Source organism: Lissotriton helveticus, chromosome 7, assembly GCF_964261635.1.
Source record: "Lissotriton helveticus chromosome 7, aLisHel1.1, whole genome shotgun sequence".
Lineage (NCBI taxonomy): Eukaryota > Metazoa > Chordata > Amphibia > Caudata > Salamandridae > Lissotriton > Lissotriton helveticus.
Window position 1 is genome coordinate 314,740,229 of NC_136068.1, and position 24,645 is coordinate 314,764,873.

At 45.1% G+C, this 24,645-nt stretch overlaps 1 protein-coding gene across 2 annotated transcripts in view; it reads left to right on the plus strand.

Moving 5' to 3' along the window:
- The first annotated feature begins 251 nt into the window (after positions 1–251).
- IFT52 (intraflagellar transport 52) overlaps positions 252–24,645 on the plus strand; it is a 201,980-nt gene continuing 177,586 nt past the window's right edge. For both annotated transcript variants that reach the window (XM_078650500.1, XM_078650501.1), the window contains exon 1: positions 252–362. In XM_078650500.1, coding sequence (XP_078506626.1) covers positions 345–362 — 18 coding nt within the window. In that variant the 5' untranslated portion in view covers positions 252–344. The remainder of the gene's footprint in view (positions 363–24,645) is intronic.

The following is a 24,645-nucleotide window of genomic DNA, read 5'->3' on the forward strand; positions in this document are numbered from 1 at the left end:
GCATGTCATCGCCACATTCAGCGCTTGGGCACTTTAGGAGACAACAAATATGGCTGCCAGAGCTCGTCACTGGCGGACCGCACCACTTTTCTTTAAAGGGGAGTTGTGATTTTCTGCAAAAGGAAAACTTGGGCAGCTACAACCTACGTAGGAGAGCCGTGTTTATTTTATCTATGTGGTAGAAATCCATCGTTAACATAATCCATGGAACTGTTCTCTGTTTGATGAACTGATTAATTTGTTCCTTCCTAGCGACAATGCACCCTTCTGCGGTTGCTAAGGACGAGCTGCTCTTAGTTACCGTGTCGCTCTCCACAATGCAACGCGGCTGACTTGGGAGTAAGATGGTGATGAACACAGAGGTAAAGACTAAAGAGTGGTTTGCCGTGAGTGTACGGGTGGTAGGGCTCCACTTCAGGTTCATTCAAACAGAATGCTGAGTCTCGGGCAGTATTAACAGTCATTTCTCTTTCAAGCAGATAACCTTTTCCGTTTTTTCAGTAACTGGTTTTGTACCGTTTCGTTGCCAACCCACCATTCTTCCCGGTCCAAAAAATGGTAGTAGACTAACCTTTCAAAGCCTATCGCTGGAGATTACCCCTCCCTGAAGCCGTCACCCTACAGCTTAAGTAGACTTTTAGGGTCTCTAATGGCAGTGGATGTCTCTACAAAGTACAAACCATGGCTGTCAATCTCCCACATGCAACATAAACAAGATCGCTATGGAGGAAATGTGTAAAGTGGCTGGTGCTATTTCCCCGTGTAATAAGATAGGCAAATTGCTCACATTGAGAATTTATGCCTGCTCGATTTATCTAGTTTAAACCTAGAGAAAATAGTGAGGGCAAATAGGACACATGCTCACCTTGGTGTATACATGGAGGGAGGTGCGTAAATCAGATTTCGACACTTTGAGAGTGATTTGGAAAGCATCTGCGTGCTTTCTTTGAATTTCACTCCATTGCAAGTCAGATTTGTAGTCTCTTTGCTATAGTTCTGATTGAATTGAAAGGTGAAGTTTCCTTTCTATAGTAGGATAGGAGTGCTACATTTCATAAAATGGGTTTTAGTTTTTGCCTGCACGTTTTTGCTAGGTAAAATCTACCACAAACTGTGTGGGCAAATTCTGCACATGTCCTGGTTGCGCACCTCGAAACTGGGAACAACATGCATTTTTAGCATGTGCCATCGCCCATGCGTAAACAAGATCGAGACCATGCAATTTACGTCCGTTTTGGAATTATAACTTTGAGAGGGGCTACACTTTTTATGTATATTTGTTGTCATTATTTACATACCACCCACTTCCAAGTGTGACATATAGGCTCTTTGATATACATCTGACCGGATGTTGAGTCTGTAGAGTTTTTACCGTGCCTACTTTGTCTTGCTGAATGAGAGTTCCAATTCCCTATGAGCGATTGCATAATCTTTTAAATTCGTGTAAATAATATAAAATAGTTTTTTTCCTGAGAACAATGCCTCAATTTGCTTTGTTTTTCATTAGCAAGCAATTTAAGGGAGTTTATCCCTAGGTGAGAACATTTTTAAAGAAGTATGTTGATAACGCTACATTTCTCATTGGTTGTGTTACAACCCATATTTCTTTTCTCCACCTTTGTTGTAGCAGCACCCCCCAATCAAAATGTAAACAACTGCTGGTCCCCAACCGACCACTACATAGCGCCTGTTCAGTGTGCAAGGCTGTACACGTCTCTGGCTCTCCTGAGCGATGAGTTTTTTTAAGCAATGAATCTGGATGTAGACATCATAAACTGGTGCCCTCAGCCTGCTGCATAACAAATTCTCTTGCCTTGGCTCTCACTATGAGAGAAGTATGAAGCGGGATAGTTGTTGTCCGACATCACTTGTGACATTTCTGCAAAAGTTGGGACCATGGGCCAATCTCCTCCTCATCCTAGAATCCTCATCCTGATGTAGAGAGCCAATTTTTGGTAACTGCTAAACTGCAACTCTCAATTTCTTATCCAGATATGTATTTTTGAGTGTGCTCCGCCACACTCCTTTAATATGGATCTCTGTGTGATCTCTGTTCATTGTGTTATTTATGACTGTATTGGAGAAATTTGTAATCCTAGACTTTACATGAAAATCTGTGTTACAACATTGTGTTTTGGTTATCCAACGACATGAGTGGAAGTTGAAAGGTTACATATTAGAAGACTGATACAATGCTTTTTTTTATAATTTAATTGCTTAGCACAAAGTTGCTTTTGCTAAAAGCTTACTTTACATCATAACTCTCTCATTTGACATATTTTGATATTACATTGTACTATTGTTACTTTTCATTTGTGATGAGCGAAATAAGAGTTTCATCTTTTATCTTTGGTGTCTTGGGACCACCTTAATATTGAAGCCAAGCTGAGCTCTTGTTACATCAGTGAACAGAGTCTCCACACTCTACCCTAACCACTTAATTCTTGCAGAGATTACTCTCTGCCCCAGGACTCTGCCTGTGGCCTCTTCTAATCAGTTCGGCAGCAGTTCCTAGCAGCTGCTCATGACCCCGAAAGTAGGGAGGCAGAGGAGTCATAGGTTTACACTGGAAAGTGGTGTTGGTTAGACCCTCAGAACTCTGCAAACACACATTATTGGGGTAACACGCTGGTAGGACAAGCAGTGTGCGACCAATTGAACTTTCTTTTTTATTCAGGCTCCCTTGAGCCGGTGGGGCTGACGAGCCCTGGTTACGCACCTGCGCGCCACGAGCGGTACCGGACCTGAGAATATTTTTCGGCAGCCTACGCAGCAACCCTACATACATGCCTATTCCCTGCTGACGAGAGGTAACAACCTCGAAACACGTGTCCAGGGATGGCCAACGCGACAGTGATTTTTGCTCAAGACTCTGGCAGAGGCGCACCCGCTGATGCTTACTTCATGGACCATAATGCTTTGGGGTAACACGCTGGTAGGACAAGCAGTGTGCGACCAATTGGACTTTCAAACACACATTATAACACCTGAAAAATCAATGTTGAGACATTGTCTTGACTTTTAAAAAGAAAAAGTATTTTAATTCAGCTCGAAGCTGCCCAACGTTAAAACAGAGCCACCATTTTCATGTAAATTAAATGTATTTCCTTTCTGCTTATAAAGCAGCATCTATGGCAGTCACTATGGTCTACTTACCTGCACAATTTAGCCAATAATTTAGCATTTATATTAAAAAAAAACAATTTTAATGTTCTATTTTTAGGATTCTAAGCATTTGTTTGGCTAATGTGTCATACTTTTTATATTAATTGAAAATTAATGTTCTGTCTGTTTTATTTATAGCCGTTAACAAAATTAATGAAATACTTTGACCAAGTCACATACAGCGAAATAGTAAACATACACCAGTGTACACAATGATAACCAGCCCTCTCTATCCTTTACTAAACAAAAAACTGTATAAGATCGTTACGTTAAACAATAGAATATTGGCCGAAACCTGCCGCACAACATTGGAATTGACTGCCACGGATCCCTGGAGTCGACGGAATCGAGCTAGGAGGCTCCACAGGCCGTCGGTAGCTGGTGGGCCGGATGACCTGCTGAACTGACCTGAGACTGTAGCGGGCGGAGTGAGGGCGGACGCGGTGTTCATGACTCGAACCTGAGGAGCGGAGTGGTTCGCTGCGATCCTTGCCGGGAGACCCCTATGCCCGTGGGCTAAGGTTGAGGAATGGGTGCGCCGGTGAGTTCCCCCCGCCTCCCCTGCACCCCTTCTCTGCCTGCCCTACACCTCCACTGTGGATATTGGCGGCCGTTGGCCTGCAGCCCAGACCTGCAGGTGTGCACCAATTGGGTGACTCTTTGCTCTGGAGCCCCCGCCTCTAAGACTGCGACCCTGAACGAGTGGGGGCTGTAAATTGTGGTGCCTTTTGTTGACCCTGCCGCAGTGCCTCGTGTGGGCAGGTTGTGTCCATTGGGTGTGGAGGCGGTGCGGGGCAAGCCTGGCCCGAATAATGAAAACCAGACTGTTGAGGATCTAGTCTCTGGGTGGGTGCGGCCTGAGATGCATCGATTGTGGTATCCCCAGCAGGGAATAGCTGGTTGAGGGGGCATCAGCTGAGGACTTGGGTCATGTTGTTCTGAACCCCCCCCCCTCCCCTGCCCCAGTGAAATCAGGTGCAGTGCGGGCTGCCTCAACCCGAAGACAAAGTGAAGGGCAGGTCTCATAGAAGGCGAACTGTTGATAGGTGAAGTTATTGGGTGTGGCACGACCTAGAGGCTTGAGAAACTGGTCCTTTATGCATGTTGTTTCAAACATTTGTCAATCACGCATGGTAAAGGGGTCACGGAGGGCTGGGATCCCAGTAGGCAGCTAAAATCTGGAGGACCCCCGCCTTGAGGGTGAGATGGCAAAGAAAGGTTCACCCCTGCGGCTGTAGGATTGGGAAGGTGGTCTTGAGCCCCCTGATGGTGGGGCCTGAAGCGAATTGAACTTGGCAATTGAGGGGATGCGCCTTGATAATTGAGTGCTGGGGAGGACTCGCACCCATTGGCCTGGTGGGGTAGTGGGCTCTCCCTGAGGAGGAGTAACAACAACACAGCCCTTATTGACGGTCGAGCTGCAAGAAGTGGAACGTAGCATCTGGGACCACAATGGGCAAAGAAAAGACCCGAAACCGTCTGGTTGCAATACTATCACGCAATATACCACCCCTAGGCACCCCCCTCCCCTCCGGCTGACCAGACAGACTGGAGGGGCGGAGCGGGATTCTGGGCAGAGGTATGGCAACTATCCAAGGCTCTGGGAAGGCAATTGAGGATCGAATAGACCCTATCTCAATAGATGTTAACTTGCTACGAGCGGACTTACGTAAGGTGGCTGAAAAAGTCACGAGTGCGGAAGCGGACATAGTGGAACTGAAAGGAGAAGTGGTAACACTCAAACAACAAGTGGCACAGATGTCCATGGCTTCAAAGGCCCTGGAGAGTAAGGCGTAGCAACACACGTGTGCTGGGAATACCAGAAAAAGCGGAGCAGGGAACAGCGGAACCATTTCTAGAACATTAGATCCATACCCAGCTACGAACCAAGAGACTGTTGGACATGTTTGTAATAGAGAGAGTTCATAGATCCCAGGTCCCTCCTACGCACCCAGGGGCGCAGCCCTGCGCTATCATAGCCAAAATCCTCAACTACTGGGACAGAGACTGCATCCAGCGGGCAGCCCGGGAATACCAGAATCTCCAGTATGAAAGTAACAAAGTAGCTGTGTACCCAGACTACACCAAGCAAGTCCAGGACCTTTGAAAATCCTTCCTAGGGGTAAAGCGCAAGCTGCATGAATTGAATCTGCAATACATGGTCCTGTACCCTCCTAAATTAAAGGTGTTTGCGGGGGCAGGGCGCACTTGTTTTACTCCCCATTGGAGTGGCTGGAGTTCCGGGGAGATGGGCTGCAGTCTGGCGAGCCACAGAGACAAAGATGAAGGTGGGGAGCAAGACCAGACAAGGGCCCCCCGCAGCAGAAAAGTCGAGTGGAGGCGCAGAGCGTGGCTGAGCCTTCGCAGCAGAGGATCACGGTGGGAGTGGATGGATCACTACTGCTAGATGCCCCTGTGGACGAAGATATGGCTAATAATTCACTGGGAGCTGTTTCTTCTGAGCTGGATTCGGAGACCCAGAATCTGCGATTGACAATGGACACTGGGCCCATGAGCCGTTTCTACTGAGCTGGATGCGGAGACCCAGAATCTGTGATTGACAATGGACACTGGGCCCATGACTATGATGGAAGAGCCTCCTGAGGGGGAAAGTTATGAGCACAAAAGACCTGGTGTTAAGAACAGCAATACATCCCGACGACGATTTTCATGTTCTGCATATCCAACAGTAAATTTAATGCCGAGTTTTTAAAACTTTTTTATATGCAGCCAATCAATGTTGGTTCTGGATGGAACAGTGCTATAAGTTATTGTACTCAAGGAACTTTGTTTGAGAGGGATGATTATTTAGGATTTTGTACCACGTAGCCATAGTCAAGGGGAGGGGATGGGATATAGTAGGGGAGGAGGGTGGAGTCAATGGGTACTAGTTCAATTCTATTGTATTTATAAATGGTGTGTATTTTTTTTTAAAACAGATTTTATTGGCTGTAAAGAAAAAAAAAATACCATGCATAGCTCTGCCATTCAGAGTCAAATGCCCTCATCAATGCAACAACATCAACGCTAGCCATTTTCCACAATGATGCATATTAGCAAGTGTACAGAAACCAAGGAATGGTGTGTATTTTAACACATAGACTGAAGGCTATGTAAGAATTTTTTTGTTTTCGCTATGCTCTTTGAATGTTCATAAAGATGGCCTTAATGCTCACTGTATGGAGGTTTTATATATAGAAGATGTATAATATTGCAGAACCTATGCAAATAGTATATTTATTCAATGATAAAAGGAAAACCCCAATAAAGTTTGTTTAAAAAAAAAAGAACAGCAACACAAACACTCTATAGATGTATGGTAAAAATGTACAATGCTTTTTGTTGATATGGTGAGAATCAGCTGGATGCTCGATCAGAGAGGCGGGGGTTGAGGTACTCTCAGGAGAGAATAGACATGGCTGGGAATATTGAAACATCGACAATGGATCTATAAGAGGGGTTTGCTCTCCAGAATGGCAGTACGACCACTGATAAGTAAAGGGTGGGCGCACTGGGGACTAAAACATACTTGTTGCCTCTGTTGGGCATATTGGGATGCTGTGCACGTCCTGGCACGAGCGGAGGGTGGGCAGGATCATCTGTGATGTTAGCCAAGTATTGTCCTTGGGTGGCGGGTTTAGTTTTTCGTTTATGGTTCAATGTAAGTTGTGTTATGAAAATGAGCGGGTTGACACATGAGAGCGGTGAGGCCAGGGGCATGATTAGACAGAAATATACAAACCACTGAATATGGCACGGGAGGTAAAGTTCCTTAGTTAGAATGTCAGAGGGTTGGGCACCTGCACCAAATGACATAGAGTTCTTTTGTTTCTTAACCTCTTCCATGCTCATGGCGAGCTGAGCTCGTCGTGAGCCACGACGCTCCGGTGCTCATGACGAGCTCATGACGAGCTCAGCTCGTCATGAGCCGTGGAACGCTCTCATGCGGGGATAATTCCCCTGCTGTGCTGAGCGTTCCACGGCAGGTAATGCACCTGTGACGAGCTGAGCTCGTCACGAGCACAGGAGCGCCGTGCCTCATGACGAGCTCAGCTCGTCATGAGCATGCGGGCACTGTGCGCGCCACCCTCCCCCCCAGCACAGCGGAAAATAATCCCAGCAGCTAAGGGGCTAAAAGACACAATGTAACGTTTGCATGCCTGCAGGAGATGCATTTAGATGATGCTGGGGAAGCACGGTTAGCAAAAAAATGGAGGGGTCAGGTGTTTCACTCCTCATACTCCACCTACGCTAGGGGTACCCATTTATGCTTCAGTATACCGAAGCTGATGTCGGCTGCCGCTGTGTGTTATTAAGGAGAAAACTTGACGACAAAGACCTAACCATATTGAATACTTCTGCCCCAAATATTGATGAGCCTGCCTTTTTTATGACACTACAGGATCTGATCACTGCAGACCTAGACACCCCAATTATGTGGTATGGGGACTTCAACTGTGTATTGGACCCCAACTGTGTATTGGACCCCAACTTGCACAGATGTCCACCTAGGAGGGGCCACCAAGCCGCAAATGACTAAACAGTTACTGAAGGTAATGCATGATCTGTGTTTAAGGGATATCTGGAGAGGCCACCACCCAACACAGAAGCTATACACGTGTTTCACGCCCACACATAACACACACACAGCCTATTAGACAGGATCTTAGCTACGGAATTCTCTGCATTCCTAGTAGCATAAATAACTCACCTAGCACGTTTTTTGTCCGACCATGCCCCAGTGAGCAGTACGGTGTAGTGGGCTGACAGGGAGCAGGGTCCTCGCTGTTGGCAGCTACCTTTGGATCTCCTTGAAGATCAGGTTGGTAGAGAGACACTCTCAAAACATTGACGGAATACATATCTGCGAGAGCAGGTTGCAGATACATGGGATAGACTGGACAAATATACACTTACCAAATATCGTCAAAGACTACATTCAGAGAGATACAAGTCCGGCCGACTATTAGCATGGATACTGCGTATGGAACAGGCACCCCCGTTGATCACAAGTATACATAATCAGTCGGGTGAGTTGGTGTACACCCGTGCAGGTATGTTGGAACAGTTTCAACAGCATTTGAAGAAAGTGTATACTGCTGATTCGTCAGTCAGAGCTGAATCCTATACTCTATTTTTAGAGTGCCTCCAATTGAGAAAGCTATCTGAAGAAGCCTGGTTAGAGCTGGAAGCGCAGATAACTGAAGAAGAGATAGGGGAGGCAATAGCAGACATGGCTAAGGCTCCGGGGAGCGATGGGATACTGAGTGAATATTACCAGACATATCCTGCAAAGTTAGTCCAACCACTACTCAAGACATTTAATTAATGCTTTGAGAATGGGATATCGACCCCAGCAATGCGCAAGGGTGAAATTTGTATGATCCCTAAACGGGCGGGGACAGTAACGACCCGGCGGCCTACCGACCGCTGACAATGATTAGCAGGGACGTACAAATTCAAAGTAAAGTGCTGGCCAGAAGTCTGGGCCCGCACATGGGGTATCTAGCTAATGAGGATCAGTGCGAGTGTATCCCGTGCCGTAGCACGTCCATGAACATACAGCACCTAGCACATGTAATGCACGAGACACAGACAGTCCCCGTGGAGTTGGCACTGGTCTCCATCAAGCTCGAAAAAGCATTCAACACAGTGGACTGGGCTTGGGGATATCTGTTGGAGGTACTGAGTATATCAGGGGGCCAGGCCACTGTTCTGCAGGTGGGTTAGAATACTGTATATGGAACAAGCTGTCAGGATTCGACTGTGTCAAACTAGATCAGTGCAGTGGTTACTGGGGCTAGGCACACAGCAAGGGTGCCCCTTGTCTCCATTGCTGTTTGCTTTGGCCATAAAGCCGATGGCGGTATGGGCCAGACGAGATCTAGACCATTGGGGTATACAAATAGGGAATAGTACTCACTTTGTCTTGGGGATGTGTGAATGACGCACTGTTCTATGTTGCATCCCCGTGTGAGGCGATTCCGAAACTCCTACAGTTGTTAGATTACTTTGCAACATATTCGGGATTGCGCCTGAATAGGCGAAAGTCTTTGGTGTTTCCCTGGTAGGGCTTAGAGAACATGGATTAGAGGAGTACCCTAAATTGGGATTGAGATGGGAGATAGACCACTTCCGGTACCTGGCTATACAGGTTGCACACGGGGATGCAAAAGTACTTCATCTGGACATGACTAGGGTACTTGAGTCCCTGAGGCATTCAGTAGAATTCTTGAACACTCTGCCACTGTCCTTAATGGGCAGAATAGCCATGGCAAAGATGGTGGTACTGCCTCGATGTCTGTACACCTTACAAAGCATGCTATGCAGTATCCCTATGATTGTATTCCAACAATTAAACTCAATATTGATATCTCTCTTCTAGGCAGGGAAACTTTGCAGAATAGCGATACAGGTCCTCTCTAAGCGATACGAAGAGGGGGGGCTGGGGGTACCCAGATTAGACCTATATTATTACGCGGCACACCTTCAGCACGCGGCGCAGTGGTTAGATGAGGGTGACAATTGGGAAAAAGGCCTACTTAGCGGCCAGGTGCAGCCAGAGAATTTAACCATCATGGTGATGGAGGGGACAGGTGGGAGCGCAGATTTACCATACATAGTCTAACAGGCTTAGAGGGAGGGCGGATGAATGGTTCTGGCGGACTTATATACAAATGACACCTTCATTACTTTTGAGCAGGCATGTGAAGGGTTTGATCTGGGACAGGGGCAGTATCTCAAATATGTGGGCCTGGTGGAACTGGTCAGGGTTACATGACCCACGTATCCAAATATGCCTCAGACTACTGAGACTCTTGATATACTGCTCACATGCAACAGGGGGCGTAGGTTGGTATCACTGCTATATAAAGCATGAGGGTAGACTCTGGGTCCCTAGATCTTAAGGCATGGAATGAGGACCTATAGGTTCCGCTGCTAGAAAAAAGCTGGGCATGTGCATTAACATGTAAGGTGTCCTGTAATGGCGCCTGAAGCTGTTGCATTATAACTTCTTGCAGTGGGTGTACATGATCCCCATGAGGCTCCATCGTATAGATGCCAGTCGTCCCCATGAATGCAGGTTATGCACCTGGCGTGGCAGTGTCCAGAGGTTCAGCACTATTGGACTAATACAATAGTGAGGGTCCGCTAGGGGGTGGGAATACCACACCAGAGCATTGGCTCCTGGGGATAGTTCCACAACCCAAGATACGGAAAATGGCCAATAGATTGCTACAATTAACTCTGGTGCTGGCCACACGGAGGGTAGCTATATGCTGGATGAGCTCATAGGCCCCGACATTATAAAGTTAGATAAGGGATGTGGGAGAGTGGTCTCTTGCAGAAGATTTGCACATGAAAACCTGCCGGAAAGACGAGAAACTAGCTGAGGACATAGCACTCTGGAGAGAGTTATGCAGGGAGCTACTAAACCCAATGGGAAATGGAAACGGTCAGATCGATGGATCTGACAGCAATAGCGAAATGTAATACTGGTAACTGTAGTACCGTAGTCATGTATGATGCTGAGCCTTCCGTTATGTCATAGATAAATATACAATAATGATGTGTGCATTGGACTTGGACACAAATTGGAAACAAACTGGATGGAGAAATGTTGTTAAATACTGTGTATGACCTCTCAGTTACTGTTTGAAAAATGTAATAAATAAAGTTTAAAAAAAATACAAAAAAAGAAGGTAGCAAACAAAAAAGTAGTACAGAAGCCCTGGAACCACCTTCCATTTGAACTCTAACTGTACACCTCTTTAGCACTTGATCCCTCAGGGTAGCAGGTCAGAGCACTTAAAGCCTTACACAGGAGGTGGTGTGGGGGAGAAGCGCAGAATTCCACAAAGCAAACAATAACACCTAATAAATCAACTTGCAGCTAGTGTTGTTGGAAAATAGCTTTAATTCACACACAACTAAACTCAAAATTGCAAATATGCACAATGAAAGCCAGACCATCTGTACCTCTGGCTCTAGATCTGTATAAGAACATCTGTCAGTGTTAAACAATGTAAAATACTTCCTAACGTATTTGTCCTAGATTTCTCAGTGTAAAACCCCTTCATAATGTATTGTCAAACAGTTCATAATACATTATCCCTTACTATTGACACCATACAAACTGCTTTCTAACTCTGTTTCAAACAGCATCTTTATTAAGGTTTGTAAGAACATTGATTATTAATTGGGGTGACTGAGTCCACCACAAGAAATAAAACCAACAACATATCAAGACAAAACACAGTTTCAATAATATACAAGTCTGCTCACCCTGCTGATAGGAATAGAACAGAGCAGATAGATTTAACATATGAAAATGCGTATAGCCTTTAATAGTAGCAGATCAGTTAAAAAGTCAGCCAACTACACAATAAAAATCCTACAGTTTCTAAAAATAGAAAAAATGTAATGAGCAAAATGACAATAAAAAAATGACAAAAGTCCAATAAGAGAACAAGCAATATGACTGTATTAAGAATCAAGCCAAAAAGTTCCTAGAAAAAGTAAGGGGCCAATTAGTAGTCCCTGTTCCTGGTTGACCGTGAAACTGTGGGTGGATTTAGGCCAACTGCGGTTGCAAATCAAATACGCCAAGCAGGTTCATCCTGGTCAACGATTTAATCTTCTGACGTAGTCCCTGAAATGGAAGTCAAAATCCTTCAGGTCCTATTGAAGCTGCTGGATGAGGTCTGGCTAAAGCTGTTGGTTTTGGAGGGTGAAGCTCAGATGAAGTCCTCTTGTTGGAGGAATACTTTTCAAGCCTTCGCCTGTTCAAGATTTTTACTTTAAGTCTTTGTTCCTGCTCTAAAGTTTGGCGAACAGGTTACTCCGTCACATGTGACGCATAGCCCATCTGCCTTATTACAAGTTCATTATATCCTATAGCATTTCTAATACAGTGGACGGGATATCTGTCATGTTTATGAAGGGGTACAAGCACGGCAAACTCTGAATTAGGCTGTTGGTCTTTTTTATGGAACTAGAAATCCTCCAGTGAGACAAGGCTGAAGCTGTGTCAGAAAAAGTCCCTTTGAAATCAATCAATCAATCTATCAATCAATCAATCAGGCATTTGTAAAGCGCGCTACATACCCGTGAGGGTCTCAAGGTGCTCGGGGGGGGGGCTGCTACTGATCGAAGATCCAGGTCTTGAGAAGTCTTCTGAAGGCCAGCAGGTCCTGGGTCTGTCGTAGGCTGGCAGGGATATCGTTCCAGGTCTTGGCAGCGAGGTAGGAGAAGGATCTGCCGCCGGCGGTGGTTTTCCGGATACGGGGGAACTGTGGCGAGGGCGCGGGTGGCAGAGCGAAGGTTGTGGGTGGGGGTGTGGAAGCTGAGTCGGTTGTTGAGGTATGATGGTTTGATGTTGTGTAGCGCTTTGTGTGCGTGGATTAGGAGTTTGAAGGTGATCCTCTTGTTGACTGGAAGCCAGTGCAGGCCTCTCAGGTGGGGTGCGATGTGGCTGTGCCGGGGGACGTCGAGGATCAGTCGTGCTGAGGCGTTCTAGATTCGTTGTAGTCATCTCAGGAGCTTGGCTGTTGTTCCTGAGTAGAGGGCGTTTCCGTAGTCGAGTCTGTTGGTGATGAGAGCCTGGGTGACTGTTTTTCTCGTGTCGGGAGGGATCCACTTGAAAATCCTGCGGAGCATTCGGAGGGTGTTGAAGCAGGACGCGGAGACGGCGTTGACTTGCTTGGTCATGGAGAGGGAGGAGTCGAGGATGAAACCCAGGTTGCGTGCGTGGTCGGTGGGTTCCGGGGGTGTGCCTAGCGATGTGGGCCACCAGGAGTCGTCCCAGGCTGATGGGGTGGGTCCGAGGATGAAGACCACCGTTTTGTCTGAATTCAGCTTCAGTCTGCTGTCCTTCATCCAGTCGGCGATGGCCTTCATTCCTCTGTGGAGGTTGGGCGATGGCCTTCATTCCTCTGTGGAGGTTGGCTTTGGCGGTGTTGGGGTCTTCGGTGAGGGATATGATCAGCTGGGTGTCGTCGGCGTAGGAGATGATGTTGAGGCTGTGTTGTGCGACGTGGGCGAGTGGAGCCATGTAGATATTGAACAGCGTCGGGCTGAGGGAGGATCCCTGTGGGACGCCGCAGATGATCTCGGTGGTTCTTGATCGGAAAGGAGGGAGGCGGACAACTTTGCTGTAAAATTCCAGAGGTCTTTGAAGTCCAAAACCTTTATAAGTTCCAACTTTTCATAGTTTCTGCAACAGTTCCTCTTAGTCAATTCTAAGGCTCACAGGGCCTCATGTTTAGCATCTAGGGGCATAGCTTGCTTTAGCAGAGGCCACCAGCAGGATCGAGTCAAATTCCAGTTGCTACTGGTCAGCTGTAAATTTCAGGAAAAAGGTCTCTTGTAGCTTGTAGTGTCCCTGTAATCTCACAGGAGGTCAGCTGACTAAACCTTTAGAGTCCACGTCTACCTGTTTCATACAAGTGGGAGCAGGTCAAGCTCTTCAGGTCTCCACACAGATCTCAAATATCAGGTCCAATCTCTTTCTGTTCTTCTGCGGGTCCAGAAAGTATTCTGACGAGGTGTGGATGACTTTCCACTTTGGTAGAAATCAATGCCAGTGGATGGGGTGACTGTTTGACCCATCTAACCAAGGAGGGAATCGTTTCCAAGGGTAAACCTTCTCACCTTTGCAACTATTCCTGTTTTGCCTTTTTGTAAACTATCCCACAATGCACTATTCTGAGAAATATCCAACATGGTAGAATATGTGTTTCCCTGCAGGAAGCTTTTGTGCCAGCAATGAGTGTGCTTAGGGAAATTAACAGTTCCGCTCCTCTTTAGCTGCATTAAACTGATTTTGGGACCAGCATCCCATCCTGCTGGGCTGATGCCAAACTGACTACAGAGGGTCTTTGAATAAAAAGCTTCTCTTCCCCAGGTCATTCCTTAACTAAACTATGAATGTAAAAGCCTCACCCTAGTCCCTTTCAAGTTATTGAAGTTCCTGAACCCTCCCTAGCTATCCTTCCTGAGCTGATATATACTCACACCCATGTGTTCCTGCAAAAAGTCTTAAGCCATTGTTCATGCTCTGGGATCAGTTTCGCTCCTCACCTCATTAAGGAGAAGCACTGGCAGGCTATCTGTCAGCAGGCTTATTAACAAACTGGAGGTTCAGGCAGGTAAAGTGTAACTTTTGAAAAGTAAATTTTCTTAAACGTTTATCAAAAATCTGACTTCACCATTGAATAGAATATTTAAAAAATAGTTTAAATTATTATTAGTACTCCGTTCCATGCCCGAAATTGCAGGGTTATGATTTGATTCAGGACTCTACTGTTTTTCAAAGGACTACATGCCAAAATTACATTTTTGCAGATGCCTCTTTTAATTACTGGGAGCTCTACCTTGTGGGCTACAAGGCCTAATAAGTGGTGATCTATTTAATATCTAAAAGTAGGATTCTTCCTGCCAAAAAGGGTTATTTTAACAGGTTTGCCTGCAGTTTTAAATGCCACAGAAATCAAACTACACAGGTAGGTCTGAAGCCATGTATTCTTTGTCACTGTAGCATATGGCACAATAAGTGCTGCCGTCCTTAGGTGACATTTAACTTTTTGGGCAGTTGGTGTATTTTCCTGCACCATATACTATAGCCTTACTTTAAAGTGAAATATGTTAATTGGGAATTAATCAAGTTTACCATGTTTTAGGAGTTGGAGCACTTGTGCTGGGGCCTGGACAGAGGTGCTCCTAACACGCAGACTTCATAAATCAGACAACAAATAAAGGGGTGATCGCTCAAAAATAGGTACTTTTCACTAGTGTCTCTTGTCATTCATGAGCTATTGATTTACTTCTTGGGAAACTAATACAACTGTTGCCCATGATTCTATAGGGAAGAATAAAACCAAAGGAGTGTAACCAAAGCTCCTCTTTATTCACTGTTTAGATATATTTTTTGAAATTAGATGACTTCTTACAGGCAGATGTGCTGTCAAGCTAAACCTGAGATTGACGCAAAACTGTATTATACATTGAATTTCTTAACTTTATTCTAGGGCAAAAGTATTGCAAAATAGTTGGTGTAACTCATACATCCTTTCATAGAAAAACATAAGCCTTGGGATAAAACTCGTAGTTTGAAATTTTGTTGTTTGCGTACAGGAATAGTACGCATTATCATTGGAGGTTCCAGGTTCTTGGGTTGTGCAATATCCTCACTCTTAATGAAGACAGAAAGTTGCTGAAATTGACTGTGTAATTAAATATTTAGTAATAGCTATATCTGATCTGAGGATTGCATTTGTGTTGTATTATGTATTATGAAATTCAGCATGGTTGCTCTGGGATTTTGGACCGTTTATGACTTACTGATGGAAGCTTAGGGCATAGTCTAATTGGATGAAAAAGAGCAATTATTTACACCTACGCTGGGACTGCTTTTTAATATTTTGGATATCACCTAACAATGTTGTCACATAGATATTGTAAATACAGTCTTACCATTTGGTACAAAAGTGTGCAATGGGTCTGCAAGTTAAATTTCACTAGTACAGTGCTGCACATATTGTGCTAACAGTAAGGTGACAATGCAAGGCATGTCGCCAGGCCTTCCCTTGCCAATTCGACATGTGGAAATAACCCGTTTTTCAGGCTTAAACTTCCTTTTTAATATTTATAAGTCATCCCCAAGGTAGGCCCTAAGTGCCGATAGGGTATTTAAAAAAGCAGGGCACGTGTACTTATTTTCTATATGTCTTGGCAGTAAAAAGTCTCCAAAGTCATTTTTCAGTGTAGTACAGGTGGCTCTCTCACTACGTTGCTTTATTACACCTTAAAATACTTAACTCCAGTTTGGGAATAGCTAGAAAAATGATTTGAATGGCTCATTTTAATGGTAATGTAAAATCCAACTTAATGGTCAAGTTGGATCTTAGATTACTATTTTGGAAACAACACTTTTAGAAAGTTGTAGTTTTGCTGCCTGAGCAAAATGTGCCTTTTTACCAGTATTCAGTGTCACCTGACTGCTGATGGTTTTCCTGTGGTGAATTTTGTTTTGCTCCCAGATAGTGGTACAAGGTCTTGGGGTGGCAAGACTTTTTTTCCCCTGATAGGTTGGTCATGAGCAGGTTGGAGTGTCTAAAATGACTAAAATTCTCAAACTGTACCTCTTGATCCTCCTGGCATGACTGAAATCTTTCAGTAGAATTTACTGATAACTATTTCTGGTTTCCAGAATATGACTGTCATGTAGTTCCCACTAATCCGTAGGACCTGCTCATATGTTGGACTATATATATAAATATATAAACTTTGGTTGAGGTGCCTAGGCTGATTCCAAGCATCCCCGCAGGATATGTTTGCCTAGAGACCAGCTAGCTCACAGTTCCACCATAAGCACCCCTATCCCTACCAGGGAGAAAATGGTTTCTGGCAACCCCTGAACAATACAACCTTGACCCCTCTGCGATCGTGATAACAGATCATACCATTTTACTCAGTCACTTGTGCTTACTTATGCTCAGAGAAATATACAGAGAATACACTGTGGGGCCTTTTCAATATATTTATTGAACCAATGTATTCTTGTAAATCATGCATGTGCTGCAATAATCAGTAGACAGAAGCAGATGAAAGTGATTACAAGCACCAAAAGAGTGAATAGTAGATCTAGATCTACCATGGTGCTAAAACAGTATATCTATGCAGGCATATAAACAGGATAGTAATCAGATATACTCCTACTATACAAACCCTACTCTGCGTGTACTTAGAGTGTGTATAGGTGTGAAGCCAAGGATCCCCCAAGGGACTATTCAACCCCATTACCTGGCAGGAGATAGTGGTTGAGTCCGACTTGGTCACAAACTTGACACCTCCCCACAGAGATGTCTTACCGCTGCATGGTGAAGTCTGAGCATGCAGGGACCCTCTGTGTCAGCTGAATTACCTCCTCTGCTAATCTTTTGGGATGCTCATTATTTATAATAGAAAGCATCCTTATGATGTACGTATTGATTATCAATGTTATGGAAATGTGGATAGCCCTGTCGCCCCGTGGATGAAGATAGAATGACCTTTGAACCGTGTGCATAAAAAGGGCGTGTACATGGTGTTCGAGGCATCGTGATAATGTTATGCGAAGCTAGATGTGTAAACGAAAGTAGTTTCAGAGAAAGTAATCCAACATTGTCACATACGTGAATATGTGAAAAAGGTCACAGCAGAAATATTATTGTGCAAAATTAGTACAATGTAAGAAAATGTGCAGCTTCGTTACTTGGGCGTAACCCGAGCACATAACATGACTTTTGAATATTTATTCCATCTAATCATAAATATTCTGATGCGTTCCTTCTTGTCGAATTGGCCATTCTTTATAAAAATAGTTTGCACAGTCTATGACCCCACAAAAATCCAAGATACAGGGCTACGTGGGATTCTTCAGCCATGAAAGAGTGGCTTGCCTATAAAGTGATGTGAAATTAAAAAGTTCCTAGCTATCATAACAGAAAGTTTCAATTCTGTTAAGGACACAGAGGTGAAGATTATGCTGTACTTTTTTCACTCTTTATTATAGCAGTCCAGTAAACACAACAAAGACTTCTTTTCCCATGACACCTTAGGGAAAAAGTCAAGAGTTAAACAGAAAACAGTGTCCAGTCAGCAGGTCAGGACCCCTTTGATAGTCCGTTGTCGTTCTTGGCACTTCCCCTTTCTTCATGCAACAGCCTCTTCAATCTTCTTTTTTTTTTTTTTTTTTTTTTTTTTAAAAACCTTTATTGTGCAGTAGCAGTAAACAGTTACAGGCCTACAACCACCTGGCCGGCCTCAACGTATGTCCAAGCACTTACACAAACGATACGGCAACTCGGCAGCACGATAAGAATAATTAGCAAGTATTCAGAATTACACTAGAAGCCTCAGACTGCCGAGAAACAGGAAAATTAAGGTTCAATTTTTGAAATTATATAAGCAACATACAGAAAAGGGTAGGGACAAAGAAGGATCAGTAACCATACAATCACCAAGAGCAAGAGTGAGCAATGTCCACAAAGGATATCTAACGAACAGGGAAACATAAGCAAAGAACGGCACTTAAACAGCAATGAAAGGATAAATAACCATCAGAATATTTTGTGCCCGTCCGTACCCACCCCACATCAAGGAACCCTACTGACCCAAGAAAAAGGAGAAGAGAAAAGAAATAAAAAAAAGAAAAGAAAAAATCAGGCCCATAGAAACAGAAAACTGACAAAAAGAAAACCCCCCCCTCCACACCCCCCACCCAACACACATGCAGAGGCTACGGCCTACCCCCCCCCTAGCAGTGCGTCTGTCGCCCAATAAAGAGTACCCGAAATGCAGACAGAGAAAAGAAAGACAGAAAAGAAAAAGGAAACGATATTAATTAATTAATCGGAGGAGGGCCATACACATGCGCTCCCGGTCTCCCAAGCCTCAGGTTCAATCTCCACCCCAAGAATACATGTCAACCGTGATGAACAACAATTACTGTAACGAATGGGGAGAGACAGCAAAAACAGCGCAGCTGAACGTTACATTAAAACATGTCAGTCCGATCCTCCGCCAGCCAAGCATCCAGCAAGTAGAAAAGGGAACACCTAGCCCTGGCCTGTTCGTGCAAGCCCCCCTAAACATGGCTCCCGAGGGGAGCCCGTCCCATCCACCACAAAGGAACTAAATGTCCACGTACGGCGGAGCGGGGTGTAGACACAAAATGGACGTCGCCAGTCACCAAGATGGCCATCTTCCTCGACAAGTATCGCCCCCAAGGTCGCCCGACGACACTCAATCCAGAGCAAGGAAAGTGGGGCTCGGAAGGAAGAAGCCGTCAAAGGAGCGAACAGTTGAAAAGGCATTGTCCGGAGTGGTAACGACGATATCGCCAACGAAGTCTCATCCCCCAGGTGGGAGAGATACACAGCTGTGTCGCAGGAGCTAGCAGACGGCCGTCCGCGGGTACCCACATCATCCAGGAGAATACGCTCCGCCTCGCAGTCGCGCGGAAACATAGTAGCCCCCTCGGGAAACGGAGAAGGCAAGTCGACATCCCACTGGGAGCAGGACCTCCGTGTCCGCCTCAGAGTGTAATGCACGCCATCAAGCTTATCACCCAGCTCTCGATAACCATCCCTCCACACACAGTGTAGGTCCCCAAGAGCAGCGAGAATGGTGCCACAGGATAGCACAGATCGGTGACTCCACACCTCCGTGTTTCGAGAAGACCCGCATATCCCATCATACTTCACCTCGATAGGCAGGGCACTGCAGACCAACTCACGCAGGGCACCATCAAACGTGTCCATGGAGGGAGAATAGCAATAAGATGGGGGCGAGGATGGCACCGGCAGACAGCAGTCCAAGGTATCTACGCCAGCAAGGCATACCTCGAAAAATTCACCCTCCGGAACAGCCATCCCCACATCAATGCAAGTCCGGGGTAGATTCAGGGGCGGCCCGCCAAAACCGGGAAACTCCGAAAATGGGGTCGACGTCGCTCACCTCCCGCTTTCCTCAATAAAATAGCACTCCCAGGGGGCTGACACCTCGCAAATGCTCTTCAGGCGCGCTGCGGGAGGAGCAGCGCTCCAGCCGAGAAATTCCGTTCCCGCTCTCAGTCAGCAGCCAAGATGTCACAATGGGCCGGCTCCGACCAGGACCAAAGGGCCGGTGTTGATCAGTTAGGACCCGGCCACATGCAGCGGACGAGGTCCCGGCTTCAGGGCGGCGGAGGCCACAAAAGAACCTCTCGAGTAACTCCGGTTACCGGGCTGGTGGAAACTCCGGAAAAACACGAATGAAGGCAGCGCGCAATCACCGGCACCCCGCTGCAGCGCGACCTCAGGATAGTAATCAGGATTAACAGCGGGGCTAAAAGTTAGTGGAGCCGGGAGCCTATACGTCTGCTCCGGTGGCCATCTTGGCTCCTCCCCCCAGCCTCTTCAATCTTAGTCTTGTTCAGATCCTGAATGAAAATAAATAGAAGTGAATGAACATCCACACTCACAACCTCATGACGGGTTACACAAAGGCCAGTAAACAAACGTCAGTACCGTATGCATCTATCAGATCTAACACAGCATTACCTGAAGTATAGCACAATCATACCCACCTTTACGAAGTCCATCTCAACCCAGGGTGAGTGTAACTGTATGCAATACCAGGTGGGTTAATTCTCACCTGAGTGTCCTTAAAAGAATTGAAAATTCTGTTACACTAGGACATTTTTCATTCTATGTAGGGACCGGAGGCAAGAAAAAGTTGTCTCTCCCCATGGGGGTGGATGTCTGCTGCAGTAGCCTCGTTTTATACACCTCACCACATACTATTTTGGGGAATCTGTATAAGAAGGGTAAGAGACCACATGTAAATTACATTTTGTACGTCAAGAAATATAGAAAGTAACCCCCTCCGGGGTAAATACTCTACCTGTTACGACCAGTACTCTCACATGCGGTACACTTCTACATGAGATTAGGCATAATAGGGTAGCCAGCTTGGTTGATAACTCCTTCCTTCAAAGATATTTATTGGCCTACCATTGAGTACCTTGCTAACATCCCAAAGCGTTGAATACCTAGGTTCCAGAGGAAGGGATAAGCAGATGCCCGCAGGTGCTTCCTTACCATGGTGTTTTTCCTCACCAGGTGGTCACCTGCCAGCGTATAGCCCATCAATACCACAGACCTAAAGGTGTTGATGGAGCTTTAGGCCAGAGGACTCACCCGAGTATATTATTGATCTTTTTTAAGTATCCTCTGTTCTTTTCCTCTTAACAAGACCAGGGCATAGTAGCCGTTAAGAGCTAGTTAGGGATCCTTGGTTCTGAAGAATGCCCCAAACCAGTTATGGCTATCCAACGAGGGCTGAAACATTTTGGCCTAGCTACTGAGATGGGGTGAGTCATTGCCCTCAACAACCGTCCCACTCGTTTTTAATCTTACCTACAGTTCCCATTTAATAACAGTAGTTCGCCAGGGACCCGTAAGGTATTTTTAACTCGCTCATCTGTATCCCGCTCTTATCCAGTAGCTTTTATCTAAGAACTTCCTCCTGTGCCGAGTCCAACAGGAGGTTGAGTCTGACCTGGTGGCATTTATTTATTTATTTATTTATTTATGCAATTTATTGAGCGCACGATTACCCAAAGGTGTCTTGGCGCTTGACAGAAAAAAAATTGAAGGTTATACCCAAGAAGTGACGGACTCTAATAGTTAAATAACCAGGTCTTCAACTGCTTTCTAAATGCTATTAATGTAGGGATGTTCTTAAGATCACCTGGCAAGGTGTTCCATAATTTAGCTGTGGCCACTGCAAAAGATCTATCTCCCCAAGTGGCCATGTTGGTTCTGGCTACCTTCAAAAGGTTAGCATTAACAGATCTGAGAGTGCGTGATGGTTGATAGGGACAGAGGGCATTTTTAAGAAAAGAAGGAGATTTTTCATGAATGCTTTTGAAAGCAATACACAGGGCTTTGAATTTAATTCGCTGCCTGATCGGTAACCAATGCAGTTTGCGAATAGTGTTTGAAATGGGTTTAAATTTGGGTGTACCAGTAACGAGTCTTGCAGCTGCATTTTGAACCAGCTGAAGTTTATTGACTACTTGTTGTTGAGCATTAAGCAAAAGAGCATTGCAGTAGTCGACTCGAGACATCAATAGGGTTGAAATCAAAGTATTTATAGTGTTTAAGGGAAGGTAAGGTTGAAGTTTTTTAATCATTTTAAGTGGGAAAAAGGAGGCAGAAACTATAGAGTTGGCTTGATGAATGTATGAAAGTCTCTCATCAAAAATTACACCCAGGTTTCTAACCTTGGTGACCGGGTTAGGTGGAGGGCCAAGATCTTGAGGCCACCAGGTGGGAGACCATGCAGGAATGAGTTTTCCAAACACCATCACTTCGGTTTTCTCCGAATTAAGTTTCAGACAGTTTGAATTCATCCAATTACATATGGCAAGCATTCCTTTTTGGAAATTATCGGCAACTTCCCTTCCGTTGTTGTTAATGGCCAGGACAAGCTGTGTATCGTCCGCGTACGATGTTAATGCTAGACGATGAGCTTTAATGACCCTCGCTAAGTCCGCTACATAAATGTTAAAAAGCGTTGGACTCAGCGAGGATCCCTGGGGGACTCCACAAGGTAGTGAGAAGGAGTCAGAGGAGAATGCGCCCATGGAAACCGATTGCTCTCGTTCTGTCAAGAAGGAGGCAAGGAGTGAAACGGCATTTGATGATACTCCGGCTTTTCCGACACGGTCGATCAGAATAGAATGATCGACCGTGTCGAATGCCGCGGAGAGATCAAGTAATATGAGCACCGCGGCACCTCCTTTATCGAGGATCATTCTTATCTCGTCTGAAGCTTTTATTAATGCCGTCTCCGTCCCATGTCCCTTCCTGAATCCGAATTGGAGAGCGTCTAGGCAGTTGTTAGTATCTATGTATTCCGATAATTGGGTATTCATAATTTTTTCAATTATCTTCGATGGATAAGGAATACATGATATGGGTCTGTAACTCGTGACCTTAGAAGGATCTAATGTGCTTTTTTTGAGTAAAGGCTTAATTACTGTCTTTTTCCATATGGTAGGGTAAATGTTTGATATAATCATAGCATTGAAAATTTCTGCAAGAACAGTTGAGATCATTTCTGGAGCAGTTTTAAAAACAGAAGGTGGACAGGGGTCGTTGCGTGAGCCAGAGTTGGTAGTCAACATAAGTTTATGAGCTAGCTCAGACGAAACGTGATTAAAAGAGAAATTGGAAGGATTAGGGGGTATAAATTTAGGTATTGTCGGAATATGGGCCTGATATGTATCTTTAGTGAGTTTATTAAAGTTGGAATAGATATCACAGACCTTTTCTTGAAAGTAAGTAGAGAGTGCATTGCACATAGATTGAGAGGCTTCTGTAGTTTGGGATTTGTTGTGTCCAGAGAGCTGAGAAACCACCTGAAAAAGCTGTTTAATTGAATCTTGGGCTGATTCAATTTGTTTGTTAAAAAAGATACTTTTCTGAGTAATAATTGATGATTTATAATTCTTTATCTTCTGAGAGGTGTGGCGCCGCGGCCAGGGCGACTGACGCTGGAATCTGGGGATCACGGTTCGATCCCCGGCTCCGGCGGCAGGTTAGCCCAGCACCATGTGACTCTGGGCAATAGCTCGCTTAATCTCCCCGACGGCCCCCCAGCGCCTAGAGACCCTTACGGGTGATTGTGCGCTTTACAAATGTGGACTTTACTTTACTTTACTTTACTTTATAGCAGCTCTTTTCATAAGGCTCATAGTTACTACGCCACTTGCGTTCCTGTCGTCTACAACTTTGTTTTTCCACCCTAAGGGCTTCAGTAAACCATGGAGCAGAGTTTAAAACTCTGTTGGTAGAGCGTTTTTTTATGGGAACAGAATTATCAATTGCATTTTTGATGCATGTGGTGCAATCGATGGCCGCAGCTTTTGGATCGGAAGTATCAATGTCTTTTAAAGGGCCTAAATCATTAATGAATTCAGGAACATTAATATTTTTCCAGGATTTAAAGGTGCTGGGTTTGCAAGGTATCGTGAGGGTTGGGGTAGAAGGGAGAATATTAAAACAGACAGCTGAGTGATCTGTCCATGTTAGTGGTACAGTTTGCTCTATAGTTAAGGAGTCAAGATTGGAAAAAATTCCATCTAAGGTGTGTCCAGCTAGGTGCGTAGAGGAATGAACAAGTTGGATAAGGCCTGCTGCATTCATTTCAGTGAGGAGGGAGTAAGTGTCCGGATCCTCATTCCTTTCTAAATGAAAGTTAAAATCACCCAAAATGGTGAAGTTGTTTTCTCCAGGTATTGGCTCCAGAAGATAACTCAAAGAGGACAGAAAAGTGGAGCGTGGGCCTGGGGGACGATAGAGCAGGATGCCTCTAAAAGAGGTGGAGTAAGGAGTAATAAAAGTAAAATTCAGAGCCTCGCATGTGTCGATTCTTAAGGGTTCTGTGCGTAAGCGAAAATTGTCGCGATATATGATTGCAACCCCCCTCCTCTTTTAGGCGATCTATCAAATCTGATGTTAGAAAAACCCTCCGGGGTAGCGGAGGTAAAATCAGGGTCGGACGCCTGGTCTCCCCAAGTTTTGGTAAGTAACAAGATATCCAGGTTCCAACTTTCAATAAAGTCAGCGATTGCCCTACCAGAGTGGGGAGAGGTTGCAGATGATGAAGCATGATACAATTGTTTGTGTGAGACTTCCTCCTCCATAAGGATTACCTTCCCTTTCCTTCACACTTGCACAAGAATTCTGTGAATGTCCTAATTGGACATCCATCTGTCCATTTCAAGGTAGCAATACTGTATGTTGTATTCTACCTACAGCTGCCATACCTATTTCTGATCACCATGAAGGCCCTTTTCAACTGGTCAAAGGCATAGGGTTGGGGTCCCTTTTGCGTTTAGGGAGAGACACATGTAGGGTCGGCATTCCCGGAGGTAATCGAAGCATG